General features: G+C 43.7%; 1 protein-coding gene across 1 annotated transcript in view; it reads left to right on the forward strand.

Annotated features, from left to right (window-relative positions):
* The window catches only part of emsy (EMSY transcriptional repressor, BRCA2 interacting), a 38,678-nt gene extending 21,810 nt beyond the window's left edge, over positions 1–16,868 (forward strand). Inside the window, exons 14-20 of the mRNA XM_079248127.1 lie at positions 4,257–4,467; positions 4,586–4,789; positions 8,442–8,600; positions 8,806–8,957; positions 11,263–11,805; positions 12,040–12,435; positions 15,910–16,868. Of these exons, the coding sequence (XP_079104253.1) occupies positions 4,257–4,467; positions 4,586–4,789; positions 8,442–8,600; positions 8,806–8,957; positions 11,263–11,805; positions 12,040–12,435; positions 15,910–16,092 (1,848 nt within the window). The 3' untranslated portion in view covers positions 16,093–16,868. The remainder of the gene's footprint in view (positions 1–4,256; positions 4,468–4,585; positions 4,790–8,441; positions 8,601–8,805; positions 8,958–11,262; positions 11,806–12,039; positions 12,436–15,909) is intronic.
* The last annotated feature ends 1,518 nt before the right edge of the window (positions 16,869–18,386 follow it).

The raw sequence follows: 18,386 nt of genomic DNA on the forward strand, positions 1-18,386 counted from the left end.
TTATTTCTACACACCTATTTATGCTGCTTTATCTATTCATACTTTCATTTTACGTCATTTCAGCCTCATAATCTGGCAGCTGAGGCTGAAGACAGACCAAAAATACAAGCTAAAATGTTTTGGAGTTTTAGGGGTTAAAGTAACAGGAATCTTGATGACCATTACGACACATGCGGCGCTGCTTCACAGTGAGCTCATCATCTTTCTGTGTGTTCGTTTCAAAGGATCATTATTTTTCTGCTTTTCTGATCACTTGTTGATCTTTGGCTGTTCCTGATTGGACATTACTGTCAGTGTAAGCTCTCTGATTGGTGGAAAGTTTGACAGGAAATGATTTCATCATCATGTCCAGGTGAAAATAGAGGTCTGGTGTGACGGATCTGAACCATCGCTGTGCCCAGTCCCAGTTATGAGCAGCCGTCACCGCAGGTCACCCGTCGCTCTCTGGGTTTTTTATTGCTTATTTTTTAAAGTTTTACAACACAAACTGAGTTTTTCCCTTTAAAAAAAAGTCTGTATATTAAGAGTAGTATATTAAGTAATAGGTATATCAAGAGTAATTAATATTAGTATATTAAGAGGTGTTTGTAGGAGCTGAGTAAATGATGACCGCACTAAATCCCCACATCTTCCCCTCGGCCACATTTCCTCCTCAAGCTTTTAGGGGAATTTATGTGTGCGACCCAGCTGTATATATCCTGACAGGTAAAGTCCCATCATACATTTCCTGGTGTGTTTTTTTTTTTTTTTTTAAGCCATAGTGGCTCGATGGAAAGGCTGGATAAAAATACGATCTCTACTAGTTGCAAGTTTCAAAGAAGATCCTGCAGAACTCGTCACCAACAGCACGTCATAGTTTCAATATTAAAGGCGTCATTTTAATCTAGTTTAGTCTGGATTCAGTTTCAGTTTTGACTTATGGAGGGGAAACTGAGGTCAGTGAGTCAACGTGGTGTTTGCACACATGTATATTTGTGTACAGTTGACAGTTTCTACTGTATCAGACACCCACAGATGATCCACAGTGAGGTTTCAGTCCAGTCCTAAAATAGAGCTTTTGCAAACTTGCTAAAAGATCACCAAATATTTTGAGTCTGTTGGAAAAACATCTTCACAAAAACACTTTCCAGTGACGAAAATGGACAAAATGACTTGCCTCCGTTTCTGGTTTCTGTCATATTTCAGCTTTTTTTACAGATTGTTGAGCCTGGTTTATATGCATGACCTGAAGCTCACAAATAATCCAAACTCATGTATTAGGAGCCTTACATCAAATAATCTCATTTGCATGTATTTATTTATTTTTTACCCTGATGCGTCATTATGGAAATTTTTGTCCATTCTGGCTAATTTTCCATCTTGCTTTGGACATAATCGAGGCTCTGTTAGTTTGTGTGACATGAATTTTTGTAGGAGAGTCTCTTTCTCGAAAAACATGTTGGAATTCTATTCTATTCTATTCTATTCTACAGTCATTTAGCAGACACTTTTATCCAAAGCAACTTACAATTCAACTTTAATTCTTTCTCTTAGATGAATAAAACACTGAAACATTTATCATGATGTGGAGATAATTCAGGATAAAAGGACAAAAATTGGTTTAAAACTGGTTTAAAATAGTGCAGATAGATCTCTTTTTCTGTCTTTGTTTCACCATACATGTTCCTGGAGATGCTGTTACCATTACAGTCCTTTAGCAGGCGTTTTTTAGTAGGGATGCACCGATACAGGTACCGGCATCGATATCGGCTCACTACCAAACATGTGGACTCATACTTTGTGTTAATAAAAGTGTACCGATACCACAACCGATACCGATACCACACTAGTCAAGCCAGCGCAGATGTGTTTGATGACATGCTTCAAACATGTTTAATAGGAAATGAATGCCTTGAATGTTAAAATGTGATGTTTTTTGTTACACTAAAAGCCAGATCACACACATTTATAGTTGTATTTAGGTAAAATGTGCCTAACCAAAATAAAACTTGTTGAAATTGTTAGATCTGTACTATTATTATATTTGTATTGGTGAGGTAGCTTCAGAAAGGATGGGTCATTTATTACAATGAAATCTTACACAGTTATGAATGAAAAATGAAATGAAACGAAAAATACGTTATTAATCCCCAAATTCAATATTGTAGTATATAATAATTAACTAGAGGAGGTCTTGTTCCGGCGGCTGATGGCTGCTGGCAGGAATGATCTTCTGTATCTTTCAGTCTTGCATCGGACCTGAAGAAGCCTCTCACTGAACACACTTTGTTGTTTCATCACTGTGTTGTGGAGAGGGTGTGAAGAATCCTCCATCATCTTCATCAGCTTGTGCAGCATTCTTCTTTGGACAATCAGCTCCAGCGGCTCCAGAGTTACTCCAAGCACAGAACCAGCTTTCTGGATCAGTTTGTTGATTCTTTTCAAGTCTCTGGTTCTGATGCTACTACCCCAGCAGATGCTGCAAAGCTGACTGCACTCTCCACAACAGACTTATAGAAGATATGCAACATCTTGGTGCAGACGTTAAACCATCTCAGCTTCCTTAAGAAGTACAGTCTGCTCTGACCTTTCATGTAGATGTAGTCAGTGTTGCATTTCCAGTCCAGTTTGTTGTCCAGCTGAACTCCAAGATACTGGTATTCCTCCACCACCTCCACCTCCTCTCCCAGGATGGAAACAGTGCTTTGTTTATTCTTCTTCCTCCTGAAGTCAACAATTATCTCTTTTGTTTTTCTGCTATTTAATATGAGATGATTGTCACCGCACCATTTAACAAACTGACTGACCAGTTCTCTGTACTCTGCTTCTTGTCCATCCCTGATACACCCCACAACTGCAGAGTCATCAGAGTATTTCTGCAGATGACAGGACTCAGAGTTGTACTGGAAGTCTGAGGTGTACAGAGTGAAGAGGAATGGTCAGAGTACAGTTCCTTGTGGTGCACCAGTGCTGCTGACCTCCATCTCAGACACACAACCTTTCAGTCTCACAAACTGGGGTCTGTTTGTGAGGTAGTCATAGATCCAGGTGGTTGTGGAGGTATCCACCTGGAATTTATGGAGCTTCTCACATAACAAAGCAGGCTGAATGGTATTAAAAGCACTTGAGCACTTTTTCAACCTTTTTTGAGCCAAGGCACAATTTTTTTCACAGAAAAATCACAAGGCACACCATGAACCAAAATTTTAGGGGTTTTTTTGCTTTTTTTTTTTTAATTTTTTTTTTTTATTTAAAAGTTAAAAGTTTTTTTTATTTAAAAGTCCACATTATAAAGTCCATCAAATCAAAGCCTCTTAAATTGAAATCAGATGAAAACAAGAAGAAAGAATTTATTATATTTTCACTGGCGCCTGTTTGAACACAGAGCTGCTTTTCAGACCAATCAGGGAAACTGGGTAATTTCTCAGGGCACACCTGATGATCTCTCACGGCACACTAGTGTGCCACAGCACAGTGGTTGAAAAACACTGGACTAATCTGTCAATAAGTTCTTTGATTAGTCACGATTATTTCTGTCTCGTCCACCATCTGAGCTTCCAGTTGAAGCAGCTCATTTTACAGGCTCCAGTATGTTTTATCCCACTCTCTTCACTTGCATCATATGAACGTCCCCCTGATTCCCAGTCAGTCACAACATGATGTCCTTTAGGAAGTTAGAAGAACGACTCCAGTTGAATATTAAATTTAAGCTTAAAGCTTACGACTAATTTATTTTGAAACATTCATACTTAGCTTTTAGGGCTGTGACGATACGCTTGTGTCTCGATTCGATTCCAGTTTTTTTGGGTGCCGATTCAATTTTAATTGCAATTCTCACAATTCTTTGATATTGCTGCTTTTTGTAGATTAAAGACAAAAAATGTTTAAAACTTTTTTTTTTGTTCGTCAGTTTTCTTGATTTCAACAAGGAAAAAACAACACAGTAGCCAGATCATCATTCTGCTGCTTTAATGCCCAAGAAGACAAGGGAAAAGATCAATGAAAACAATAAAAATGGCAAGACATTTATAATGGATTATTTTTATTTATATATAAAAAAATCAATTTTAAAATTGTAAAGCAAAAAATCTCGATTTTTGATTCTTCAATTAGATTTTCCCACCCCTATTGTCTATAGCGTCATATCCAAGCTGTAGAGAATTGGCCTGAAAAGGAAAAAAAATGCTTGCAGCATTTTTCCCAGGATTTCCCACCAAAGATCCGACTTCAGTCAAAAATACAACAAGACAGTGAACGCCTCTTTGGTTTCCCTTCAGGTCCTCATCAAGCCGAAGCCCGTCTTCCAGACGGCGGTGGTGAGTGAACAAACCAGACAGCTGGTAACCGAGACGTTGCAGCAGGTGACCCGATCAGCAGAGATCGGTCTGGTCCAAACCTCAGGCCAGGACGGGTCCACAAAGGATGAGACCAGCAGCCTCACTGAGGCCAGCAGCTTACCCAGCGTCAGCTCCCAAGGCAGCAGTCAAGGTACTGGGATGTTTCTCTCCATGATTTAATAAAGTCAGACAAAACTGTTTTTCCTGCTTCTTTAAAGCAAAGCTTGCTCTTCCACCAAGCTCTCCGTCTACTTCCCCCTTCATTTCAGACCCCGCTCCAAGCCGTAACACTCCCTCCTGTTCTTCAGATCCGCAGCCTGTAGTGCACGTGTTGTCCTCCAGGGAGCAGGATTGGACTGAGCAGGAAGTAGCCGTAGAGACCACCCCTACCATCATTTACCAGGAGGTGACTGGTGGGGAATCCCAGTCTGCCACTTCCACCATCAAAGCTTTTTTAGAGCTCCAGCAGACAGGTGAGGCGTTACGTAATGGGAACAATGAAAGGAAGGCACATCAGCAGTGGTTTGACCTGAACAGGTTCTCCCAGCATCTCCTTTTTCTCCCTGCAGCCTTTATGCTACCAGCAGATTTAAACCAGTTCCTTACCTAAACAGCTGAGGCTTTGTGAGCAGTGGATCATGTTTTCTGCTCCAGGCCTTGCTTTCACAGTGACGCTACTGTCCGGTAAAACAGGGTTGATAAGATTTCTCTGGAATATTTGAAGGTGGAAATAATTTCTTCGTTGAAACAGAGAAACACAGATAAGTGCAGCACAACAAAACTGTCTGATGTTGATCTCCTCGTGACTAAAATTCCCCTAAAAACAACAAATGAAAAGGTCATTTAGTGCATGAAACCTGATCTGTCCACCAGATCTGCGTTTTTACAAAGGTAATCCCCCGTCTCACCGTGTCCTGCTTGTAAGAAGTGATTTACTGAGCTTTTATTACAGCCGTGCATAAACAGTTTTTGTCACACGGGTCACGTGTTGCTCATTTGATCCACGATAATGATCTGTTGCCGGTTTCTTTCCAGGTCTAGTCTTTTTATATCTCAGCACTTCCTGCACAGACGTTACCTGTTAAAACCAAGCAGACGTCTCGCCTGGTGAAAGTTTGCTGGAGTTTCCTTGTAAACAAACTCTGATTATATCTCTTCTTATCAGGGTGAATCGTCATGGCAACTTAACCTGAAATCACAGCAGGTTATGTTGAAGATGAGACCAGTTAAGGCACAACTGGTTCCACTGGCTTCAGTCTGTGGTTTTCTTTGTTTATTTCTTAGTGTTAAATATTAACAGCATAGACAAATTAATATCAATGCTTCATGGAAGCACCTTTAACTTATTAACTGAGTGACATTTAATCACATTTTAATCTCGTATACAGGCGGCTGAAATGAGTTTCCTCCGCAGGCTGGCCGGGCTCACCCTTAGAGATAGGGTGAGGAGCTCAGTCATCCTGGAGGGGCTCAGAGTAGAGCCGCTGCTCCTCCGCATCGAGAGGAACCAGTTGAGGTGGCTCGGGCATCTGGTGTGGATGCCTCCTGGACCTCCCTGGTGAGGTGTTCCAGGCACGTCCCTCTGGGAGGAGACCCCGGGGAAGACCCAGGACACGCTGGAGGGATTACATCTCTCGGCTGGCCTGGGAACGCCTCGGGATCCCCCCCGCAGAGTTGGCAAATGTGGCTGGGGAGAGGGAAGTCTGGGCTTCCCTGCTTAGGCTGCTGCCCCCGCGACCCGACCCCGGATAAGCGGCAGAAGATGGATGGATGGACATTTAATCATTTGTAGACTAATATATTTATGTTTGGCAAGGTTGTCATGAATAAATCTATAAATGATAGGCTTGTGATGATAATAAACTTTAGTTTCATGTAGGCTGGAGAGCTCTGCAAAATGCAAATAAACACAGTAATTCACTTATCTCAACTAATCTCATGCTGGTGAGGAAATTTCATGAAATGATCTGTACTGGTGGAAGGTGTGGACTGCAGCAGACCAGTTCTCCTGTTCCACCATGCTGCTGTGATGATGCAGGATGTGGTCCAGCATGGTGGAACCTGCAAGGTCTTCCCTGAAAGAGACGTTGTCTGGATGGGAGCAGATGTTTCAGCATTGATGGAGCTTCCTAGATGTGGAAGCTGCCCACGCCATCGGCACTAATGCAACCCCATCCCATCAGAGATGCAGGCTGATAACAAGCTGGATGCTCCCTCTCCTCTTTAGTCTGCAGGACACGCCGTCCATGCTGTCCACTAACTATTCCACATCTTCATCCAGGTTTCCACTCAGAACATTTTAGATGAGCTTTGGTTTGGATTTACATATCCACAGAGAGAAAATGCAAACAGGACTAGAAACGATAGATGATGGAGGGGGGTTGTTGGAGGGCGCGGTAAACTTTACATCAGTCATCAGACCTGAAAAAGTAAAACATCTGCTTCTATAGAGGTTGTTTATTGAACTCAGGCGAGCAGCGTACATTATCGTACATTATCGTACATTATCGTACGTTATCGTTGGGGCAGCGGCTCAAAACGTTTGGTAAAAAACGTTTATGGCATTGTTGTTGTGATGTTTGCAGGTGTAAACAGGGCCTGGGTCTGCAAATGGAAGGTTTTTGTGGTTTCATTCATTCTGTTAGCGTGTAAACAAGACGGCAAAACGTTTTGCGTCTTACAGCGCCATGTAAACGGCGCCTGAGTCTGCTGAACCGTGTTGCTATTCCCAGTCTTCCCACTGCCTCACTGAGCCTTCCTGGTTTATTTCATATTCTGATTAATGCTATTGATCCAACTCACACTCAGCCATACTGGTCAGTAATACACTGGTAACCGCTGACGACAAGGAAGGAATGCTCAGACCGGCTTCTGCAGTTCTTCAGTTCAAGCGTGTCACGGTGACAAATTCTGCCATGCGATTAATTGTCTCATAAATTATTGTGATAGACGACAATATTGCACTAAGCGATTATTGTCATTTTGAAACCATTTTCAACTAAAATAACAATAATATAAGTACACCTTTTTAACGATCAACATACTTTAATTTCTAAAGTACATTTAGTGGGATGTGCAGACTAGTTTATGCTCATCCAGTCCCCAATCTGCTGAAACAGATCAGGATTTCTCCTGGGGTTTTGGTAACATGGTTATCTGGAACAAATGGTCGCTAAACACCATGTAACACAGTTACATAGTCTATATAAGGGGACATGTTTGGACTTGACCAGAGGTGGAATGGTAAAATGTCATTGTAAAGTTGTGGAATTGCCGTTTGTAACGTGAATGTTCATCCAGACAATTCCTACAGGCTGTGAAATGTTTGCAACAATTTTCAAAATGTTGCCTTTTTAACTACATTAAAGTGCAGCATGGCTTTACCAACCACGCTGTCTGAGTGCACGCCATGTTGCACCGTCCTGTTGGTAGTTAATCTGTCGGTTAAACACCTCAGTGATGGTAGACTGTCGGGAAAATGGAGCTAGCCTGATTGTTAACGTCTGTTTTCCCAGCAGGGAAAACTACAGATGGTGGTTGTGTTTTAAGTGCAGATGGAAACTTGTTTTATTTTCATGTTTAGTTTATATTGTCTTAAAACAAATGTGGCGCTCGCTCACACTCTCGTTCAAAGTGAGAGAATGAGCGAGAGAGAAAAGAAGAAAGGCCGATGAATATTACTGCATCCAGCAAACTTATCGCGCGCCTTTTTTCTTATCATGCCATTAATTGGCTGATTGCTTATTGTGACACTTTACTCCAGTTAAACTAAGCTGGTTTTGTCACGATCAGGTTACTGGAATTGTCTGTAATTTGCAGAAAGGCAGGAGCCGTCTGCTCTCGTCAGCTGCTACTCGCTACTCGCCCCCTTTAGGAGAAGTGCAGCGTTTCACCCCCCAGTTGGAAATAATTTCCCACCTTTCTGTTTTTAATTTCTTTTCTTTTGCAGCGAATTGCTGCCAGTTTTGTGTTGTCGGTGGAGACGGTGAAGGTAGACATGGGCGATGTTCTCCATATCCTGCAGACTCCGGGACTCTTTAAGATTTAGATCCCTGAACAAAAGACCAGCAAATCAAAGATGTCTGTAAAGAATGAAGACATTGATGCTACTTTTTGCTCCCCCAGCAGTGAAGGAAAAGACCGAGTCCAAACCCAGGCAGCACACCATCGACCTGAGCCAGATGGCTGTGCCCATCCAGCTGGCCCAAGAGAAGAAGCCCACCGTGGAGTCCCCCAGACCCTCCACCTCAGAGGCAGAGTCCAGCACTGAGCACGTCACAGCAGGTAGTCCTCCTGCACAGCTCGACCCACAGCGTGAAACAGACGACGCAGCAGCCACTTCCTTTTCAGGCTGCCAGCAAACTGTTTCACTGGAACAGACAAAACATCGCTTCATTTGGCGCATAGTTCCTGTTTTTTCTGATTTCATGCGGTCCGTGCATGTGAATCCTGATGATGAGTATAACTTGGTCATCTGATTCCACCGCAGGTAAAGCCAACAGAGTGGGAGAGTCTTCAGAGGATGATGATGTGGTCATGTCATGTCAGCCGCTGGGGAAGCCTCACAAAACCAGTAGCAGCCAGGTTACTGTGGCAACCAAACCAGTTGCTGCCGCCTCTCCGGCTGCAGCGTCACACCTGGTGAGGGTTCCTCAGAGCAGGGATTTGGTTTGGCGTTTCTACAGAAAGTATGGTGTAGAAACTGCAGTAAGCGGGCACACAAACCGACAAGTTAATGTAGATCAACTATGATAGGAGGTTCGTCTTTGTTAACATTTAATATGGCTCCTAAAAGCTTGAAGGGTAAAGGGTTGTTTCAGCCAAAACACAGCCAGCGCCACATAGCCATGTGGGCAGTCCACCGAAAGCAGTGTGAACGCTTTCACAGGAACTAATTCTTCTCTTGAAATCACCATAGTTTCAATCGAAAGCCTCCAATCTGTGGGCTTCTGCTGGAGACGAAATATTTCCTGGAATTGTTTTTTCTCTGTGTTGCTCATCATCTGCTTCCAGAAGCACTTTGTAGACATTAAATGCATAAAAATCCCCCGAACTCCCTATAGAATTAAGTGTTCTCATGCGTAGCGTGGTCTTAAGCCTGCTGTGGTTGTGTTAAACACGCCAGCAGTCGATGGGAGCGGCTGAAACTGGCTTAAAAATAAATCAAACAAACACGACAGCAAAACCAAAATCCAGGGTGATAACACAGCAATTGAAACACGAGCCAAACAGAAAGCAAAACTTGCAACACCTGTGCAGTTGGGAAAAGTCTATCACTGTCAAAATTCCCAAGGGATAGTCCCTTACGCTGCCTCGCTGCCATTTAATCAGCCAGACATGGACTTGTGATTTACTCCATCATCACATGACGTGTATAACTACGTTACATGACTTCATGCAGTCACGTACGCGTTACCGCATCTGACCTGCTGAGACTGTTTACATAACATTACCTGGGGAAAAAAAACCTTTAAATAGACTCAAGATGATGTGTAGTCAGCTTTAATTCTGAAGTGTAGAAAACAAACCTCCTTCACAGCTGCATGCAAAAGATTATGCACCTCTGCTGTGAATTTCTGGTCCTGTTAACAGTTCAGCAAGTAAGAGGTGAAATGACCTCCAAAAATCACGAAGGCAACTCGTTCCGTTTAACATTTTTTATTCTGAATAGGCATTTTACTTTAATCTCTCATCCGTTTTCCTGTCTGAATGTGTGCGATGTTTGATGTAACATCGATGTGAAGTTGTCTCTCCTGGGGTTCCCATACGTTTTCCAGGGTGCTACTTTCTTTTCACACTAAAAATATACAAAACAAAAATGAAACGCTGATAATGCTCAAAATGTTGACAAGAGATTGGCGTCTTTAACTATAGATTGTATATAAAAAGATGGGCGGAGCCTCCGTGATGTCACCAGTAGGTGCATAGACATAAGCAAATCAGCTGCATCTGTGATATTTCCACCAGGATCCACTGTGGAAATATTCCCCTGATGTTGGTTGTCTCTTTACTGGAGTTTGTGGGCTAAAGCCGTCTTCTGCATCTCATCGAGAAGCAGCATTTCTCACTGCGGTTATATACCCGGCTAAATTCTCGATGTGGCCGATGGCTCCTTTAACTCTATATCTGTTACATAAACTGTATAAAAAGATGGACGGAGCCTCCGTGACGTCACCCGTAGGTTTCTGAAGAGCCGAATTGAAGCTCGGTGGGCGTTTCCTACCATTTTCATCTTGGCAGAGACATGCGTGTCGTCTCACCCGGAAAATACAAATATGGGCAAAGAGGTGGAGCTGAGAGGGGGGCTGTGAGCGTCATGGTGGATGATTGACATCTAGCTATCTCTAACCTGCCTGTAGCTAAAAGCTAACCGAGCTAACCCCGAGATAATGGGAGCTAACCAGCTAACGGAGGTAAGCGGGCTAAAGCTAAGTCACGTTGATAACCGGCTAAAAACCGCGGTTGTTCTACGTTCTTCATACTTGAAGCGGGAGATCAGGTACCTGTCAGTCAAAAGGACACGCCCCTAAATATGCCGAATTTTGAGATTAAATTACTTTTAAATGGCGAGTTAGAAAAAAATTCACTTCCCCCACAGTTGTCTTTGTGAAAACATACCAATAATGTAAATATATTTAATGTCTTTATGTGGCTCTTTTATTTGTCATTGTAAATACTTAAAATATACATTTTTAACATGGGAGTCTATGGGGATTCGCTCTGTTTTGGAGCCAGACCCTAGTGGATGAAGGGGGAACTGCAGTTTCATGCACTTCTGCATAGGCTTCACTTTTAACCGCCAGAGGTTGCTGCTTGTCTTTAACTTATTGTCTTTTTTAGTCATTTAATCTCCTCCTAACTGAGCTGTTAATGGTGACTGAAATATCGACTGGGGTGCCCAAACCTTTGCATGTTCACATTGTTCAGTTTTTCTCTTTGCTTTCAGGCTTCAGAGAGTCAAGGTAAAGCTGAGACCGTGTTGGAGGTGGGCGATGTAGAGGGGGACACCTTGGATCCCCAGACTGGTTTGTTCTACCGTTCCAGCCAACCAGCTTCAGAACCCGTCAAACAAGCAGCAGCTCAGCTGGCGCCCTCAAGCCAGGCGGAGGCTGAGCAGAGCCGGCACAGCTCCGCGCCCGTCCAGCCGCCGCCGCTGCCACAGCTGCAGAGCAAACCTCAGATCAGCCAGCCTTCCTCTTCCTCCTCCACTCCTCCTCTGGCGAAGAAAATCCCAAAACTACGAGAGCCGACTCAACCCAAACCCCAGGCCTTAACCCAGAGCCCCATGGACAGACCCCCAGCTGCACCAGCCCCGGCCCCAGCAAAGATTGCATCACCTACAACTCCAACAAAGGCCCTGGTGACGCCACAGCTCCCAAAGCTCCAGCAAGCCCCCACCTCCCACCATAGACCCCTACACACAGCCATGTCTCACCCTCCTCCGCTTCAGGCGCACCACCCGGTCAGCAGCGAGAAGACGTCCAGTCAGGTGAGAATGGCGGTGGATGCTCCCGTTAGCGGCATGTTTGCCCTGCTTTGCTGCTGGAAGCATCATGTTGACCGTAATGAAGAAAGGAAATGGATTTCTGATTGTTCTGACGTCGGCTGCAGCCCCTCTTCCACTCTTATTGTTTAGTAGCGTTTGTTTTGGCACTGAGCCGCTTCATTAAAACGTTCTTCTAACAAACGTGTGTTTTCCTTTCAAATATCTTCACTCCAACAGCCAATCATCACACAGAGTGCTACCGTCACCAAGATTACCTTTGGCAGCTCCCACCACTCATCACCGGTGTTCAGCAGTGGCGAGGCAGCTGCCAAGCTGCTTCCAGAGTCCAGCTCTGGGCCTTCTGGCGACAAGCCCTCGGTGTCGGACATCCTGAAGATCTCCATGATGGAGGCGGAGATCGATCCGAGCACAGAGCCGATGGTGGTGGATTCCTCCAGCGACTGTGGGCCTCTGGGGAAAGCACTGGAGGTCCAGACAGTGTCGGGCACACTGGACTCGGGCCAGTTCATCAGCAGCTCGAGGTCTGGCATGCACCACGCCAAGTCCCAGCAGTTCAGCTGCATGCAGGGCCTCACAGCTCAGAGAAGCAAAGACGACCTGGAAGTTATTGAGGTGAGTTTCTTGTTACAAAGTTATGAAGGTAATAAGTCACACAGCTTGAGCCTGTCTGTCACAATCTGGCTTCTGTACAAACACACAGTTTAACTCCGGCATTTAGCAATCACGTTGACTAAGACGGGAGTGTGCAGATTTAGTTTCCATGAGCACGTTTCACAACAGTCGTGTTGCAATATGTGCTCATCTCCCTGCTCTTGACGCTGACTTCTTTAAGTTCATAGATGACACAACTTTAGTGTTTCTCACCAGCATTGATGAGGAAAAATGCAGGACAGATGTTAACCAGTAGGTCATGTAGTACAGCGATTGTACATTATCCTTAAATATGGAGGAGGTTGTCAGCTCCAGAGAGCACACACTTGCAAATATCATAACCAACAACATCACGACTGTTCAGGAAAGCTTAGCAGTGGCCATATTTCCTCTGCAAGCTGAAGAGCCCCCATACCCAGACTCACCAGCTGCAGGACTGTGTGGTTGCACAACACCTCCAGCAGCAAAGTCCTTCAGTGCACAGTGGGAGCAGGAAGGATCATTGTTGTCTCCTTCCTCTAGGACAGTGGTTGCCATCGGGTATCAACTCCCTGTTTAGCAGTCAATGTTTTGCTACAAGCATTAACGATAAACACCACACAGCTAGAGTACAGTAGAGTCTCATGCCTGCGTCACCGCCGCTGGGTGAAGTGAAGGGAGGTCACACTGAAGCTAGCTGTAGCTCCTCTCAGCCTCTCAGCTGGTTTGGAGGCGGAAAGTTTAACAGCTGTTTCTAAGTTTTCAGACAGAAGAAACAACACGGTTACTAAACCTTTAGACATGTCGATCTCAGGACCAAAAATCCTAGACGGAAAGACCCGGAAAATAACTGGTTTTCTTGGAGCTGAACGCCCGTGTAGGTGTGGTGTTCAGTTCACCGGGTAAAGCAGCTGCTCCTTGCCAGTTGTAAGATTAAATGCTGACATCTCATCTTCTGCTTGACAGCAGAGCCCACACAACGTTACAAATATAACACACACAGTATACTTGGCATGTTTCACAGTTTCACATATAAAGACATAATATTAAATAACATAAAATAACTACTGTGAAGAGGTGATTTTGTCCCACTATTTAGTTGGTCATAAAATTTTTGACCCCCAGGCCAAATCTAGTTGTTGACCCTTGCTCTAGAACATGCACCAACCCTACCTACCCTGTAAAGCACTGAGAATAAACCCAGCCACTCCATTCAGGTCCAAACCCTCCCTCCTACCCTTTCCTCCCTGTTCAAATGAAGACTAACTAAGACCTCTCACAGATGGGACTGAAAAAACCTCCTACACAGCCTCCTCCCATCTGACTCATTTTGATGCCACAGAGGCATTTATTATGTAGATTCCTGGAGGTGTTGTTGCTCTGCAGCATCCGGAGGCTAAAAACCTGTGCATTAGCACTTTTTCTTATAGGACGCTGCATCATTTCACTGCTAAATTTCACTTTCAACACATCATAGCAACTGGATATCAACGCATTGGTCAGTGTGACAGCACGCCATGACCACACCATCACATTAATAAAATAAAAAAAACCCACAAGAGGACATTACTGGAGAAAGTAAGCTAAAGAAAGAGAGAAAGGATAAATGCAAGAGAGAAGACTCAAGTTAACATCGAACAGACTTTTATTGGCTGAAGATGGCTCCGACAAGAGGTTGGATAAAATGTGGATGCAGAACAGGCATTTTTCATGGGGCCACATTAAAAAAAAAAATCAGACAAAAACCATCTGTGTTTCTTTAATATTATCAGCAACTTTAGACAAGAAGCACAGCTGCTGCTCTTTCTGCTTTATGGACAAATCTTTGTGAAAACATACCAATAATGTAAATCTATTTAATGTCTTTATGTGGCTCTTTTATTTATCATTGTAAAAACTTAAAATATACATTTTTTTCATCATTCTGCACAGTAAGTCTGAGAGAAACAATTTAATTCCTTTATAGACCTTCTACATGTAGTACATTGGACAAAAAGTCTACTCTGAGGGGAATACTTAGTTCCTCTCTTTCTTCAACCCCTACATTTAGAGGGTCAAAGTTTTTTGGGTTTTTTTCGGGATTCAAAGCAGCGGCCATTCAGCCCTTCCATCTGGGGCTTTGGAGGCAGTTTTTAAATGGCCTGGTAACAAACATTATACCTCTGCAAAATAGAAGGGCTTAAAAAAAAGGTATCTGGATCATCCAGGTCCAGAGTGATTGGACGTTAGTTGGGGATGTCTTAACAAAACAAAACATATTAACATTTTCTCAGAAGATACTGATATAGTCGAGAGTTGGTAAAGCTTGACAATTATAAAAACAATTCATACAATACAGTAAAAGCTAGTAAAAAATAAATATTTGTGGATAGACATACTGTGGAATGAATCTGAAGCTTGGTATCACATCAATATTTCATATTATGGACTCTGAAACAGCACCTTCTCAGTTAAAATGGAGCTGACCATTAAATGAAGACCTCATCAGGTGGAACAAGCTTGAATTGACCAGGTTAAAGGATCAGAATCTGACAGCAAGTCTTTCTAAAGCTCTTAAAGGTGTGTTACTATCTTTCCCCTGAAACTGTGCCTTGAAGTTTTTTCATCCATCCATCAATCCATCCATCCATCCATCCATCCATGGGTTCAGGAGGGACACCCAAAATCCCCTTTCCCAAGCAACTTCCAAACAGATAAAATGTAGATGCATCCTGTGAACCACGTCAGCTGATTCCTTTCAGTATAAAGGATCATTGTCTCCTGCTGAATGTGTGAGCGCATCACCTGATCTCTTCAGGAAGAAACTCATTTCAGCCACAGTTTCCATGATCTCACTCCCCAAATCTTGTGACCACAGTGAAGGTTGGTACTTAGATAAACCAGTTGAATGAGAGCTTTGCCTTTTGTCTCAGCTCTGTGTTCGCCTCACCAAACCAGTGAAACAGCCTCATTACTGCTCATGAATCAAATCAAATCAAACTTATTTATGAAGCGCTTTTCCAACATAAAATATGTAACTCAAAGTGCTTTACAGTTTAAAATCAGACATTAAGGACGCGCACATGAAACCTCAGTCTGACTGACTTTCATCCCAACTGCTTTACATTCGGCTACGAACTGCCTCTCTACTAAAGATCTTTGTCTAAGGAAGCCAATAGAACCACATTGTCTGGCAAAAGTGGGGATCCAACCTTGATTTTCCCAAACTGGGTGCCCTCCTCTTCCTAACTGTGCCTTTACATCCTATCTATGGGCAACACACTTGACCCAAATCAAAAAAAGGTTGAAAAACACTGATCCAAAGGATATATATTGTCATATCGCCCAGCCCTAGAACCAACATGGACGCTCAAACACCAGAAGCTTGTGATCATTTTAGATAGATTATTATTGTATAACTTGCTTTGTTTACTTTGACACCTAAGAGAAACGTAACTGACTGAAACCTTGATGCAGGTCATCCCTCAGTACTCCATCCTGCCAGACTCCAGCCAGTCCAACGTGGTGGTGGAGCCCAGCGGCTTCCTGGAGATCACCAACTACACCAGCCAGCAGCTGGAGGAGGACAGCCCCATGGAGCAGGAGGTGGACAGCAGCAATGACGAGGCTACAGCTGCCAGCCCCCCCGACCAGCCGTAGCCGCCCCCCAGAGAGGGGCGGGGCACTTTCTCACTTTGAGCCAGCGGACGGATGATTTGTTTGAGGCCTCAGACCGAGCAGGCAAAGACTCGCTGGATTTTTTTCTTGTGTGTGTAAAATATGAGTTTTTTTAGTTTCTTTTCCTTGCTACAACCAATAGCACATGTGGTTTTTATTGCTGCATGTTGGAGCGAGGTGAAAGGATTAGTTTTAGTCCAGACATTTGGAAAGCCGCCTCTCCAAACATCCAACCTTCCAGTGTTCAGCTCGGCTCCTCGCAGGACTCGCAGACTTTTACCCTCGTGATGCTGAGTATTTGGGATTATTTGGGTCCAGGTTGCGTCATCTCATAACATTTTACATTGGTGTTGATGAGCTGTCTGGAGTGAATTTCCCCATTTTTCAGCAGATAAACTGTTTTTCTTTTGACTGAATTTGTGACTGCAGACTCTCCAGCACTTTGGGGGGTTTAAGTTTGCAGAGGAAGAAGCGAAGCAGGAGTAGATCTATTTTTCTGTTTGGAACATGAAGCAGGAACCAGAAGAGAGTCCTGAAGTTCAGATTCAGTCCAACACAAGTTACTGCCAAGTGTCATGTAAAGAAGCGAATGAAGAAATGTACCTTTTCTTTTGTTGTAAGATATATTCTGAAGTTTAAAACAAGAAAAAAAACGTGAGAATTTCAAGAAATATGCATTTGTTTTGCATAGTGTGTTTAAACTGCAGTTCTTTTCTACCTTTTTAAACTAGATAACTAGTTTAAATACATCATCTAATCTGCACAATAAATCAGCTGAGTAGGACCAGACTGTCTTGTTTTATTAAGTTTAATGTGCTTTTTGTGTTTGAGTTATGAATCTTACCTCCAGTAATTTCATGTCTGAGGTCACATGGTCTTATCAGTGATGGATGTGATTGTAGGAAATTTGTCACCTTCACCTCCCTACACATGAAGGAATGGCAACGTATGAGTCAGAAACCGGTTTACTCCCACAACTCAGAAACATGTGGAGCAATCCAGCAGAAATTCAGCTTAAATGTGGCTGAAATTTCTGCTTGAAGAAAGTTTCATTTTCATTGGAAGTCTTACACAAGAGAGAACGTAGGCAGGCCACTGTTTGGATGTGATAAATGTTTTTACTGCAGTCCAGGAAAAGATTCAAACAGCATCTTTAAATATGATAATAGCCACACATAAACCACAGGTCCAGCTGTATAGAAGTTTATATTTCAGCTCAACACAAGAAGGAAATCAGATTGAGATCAGGGGTTGTAATTAGAGCAGATTTGTCTTTAAGTAACAAATCATTCGGAGTTTATGCCGCTTTGCAGGGAATCCAATACCTGGCCGTTTAGTAGGAACCCAGTACAGAAACATGTCTGGCCATGATATGATGCATCAATGAAGTGGATAATTTAACGGTTGCAGATGTAACAACCTGCCGTGACATGGATTTGAACTACACTGCTCAAAAGCATAAAGGGAGCACTTAAACAACACGATGTAACTCCAAGTCAACCACACTTCTGTGAAATGGAACTGTCCACTTAGGAAGCAACACTGATTGACAATCAGTTCCACCTGCTGTTGTGCAAATGGAATAGACAACAGGTGGAAATTATAGGCAGTTGGCAAGACACACCCAATAAAGGAGTGGTTCTGCAGGTGGTGACCACAGACCACTTCTTATTTCTGATGCTTTCTGATGTTTTGGTCCCTTTTGAATGCTGGCGATGCTTTCACTCTAGTGGTAGCATGAGACGGAGTCTACAACCCACACAAGTGGCTCAGGTAGTGCAGCTCATCCAGGATGGCACATCAATGCCAGCTGTGGCAAGAAGGTTTGCTGTGTCTGTCAGCGTCGTGTCCAGAGCATGGAGGCGCTACCAGGAGACAGGCCAGTACATCAGGAGACGTGGAGGAGGCCGTGGGAGGACAACAACCCAGCAGCAGGACCGCTACCTCCTCCTTTGTGCAAGGAGGAACAGGAGGAGCACTGCCAGAGCCCTGCAGAATGAGCTCCAGCAGGCCACAAATGTACATGTGTCTGCTCCAACAGTCAGAAACAGACTCCATGAGGGTGGTATGACGGCCCGACGTCCACAGGTGGGGGTTGTGCTTCCAGCCCAACACTGTGCAGGACGTTTGGCATTTGCCAGAGGACACCAAGATTGGCAAATTCTCCACTGGCGCCCTGTGTTCTTCACAGATGAAAGCAGGTTCACACTGAGCACATGTGTCAGACGTGACAGAGTCTGGAGACGCCGTGGAGAACGTTCTGCTGCCTGCAACCT

The sequence above is a fragment of the Telmatherina bonti genome (genome assembly GCF_933228915.1).
Source record: "Telmatherina bonti genome assembly, chromosome: 10".
Taxonomy (NCBI): domain Eukaryota; kingdom Metazoa; phylum Chordata; class Actinopteri; order Atheriniformes; family Telmatherinidae; genus Telmatherina; species Telmatherina bonti.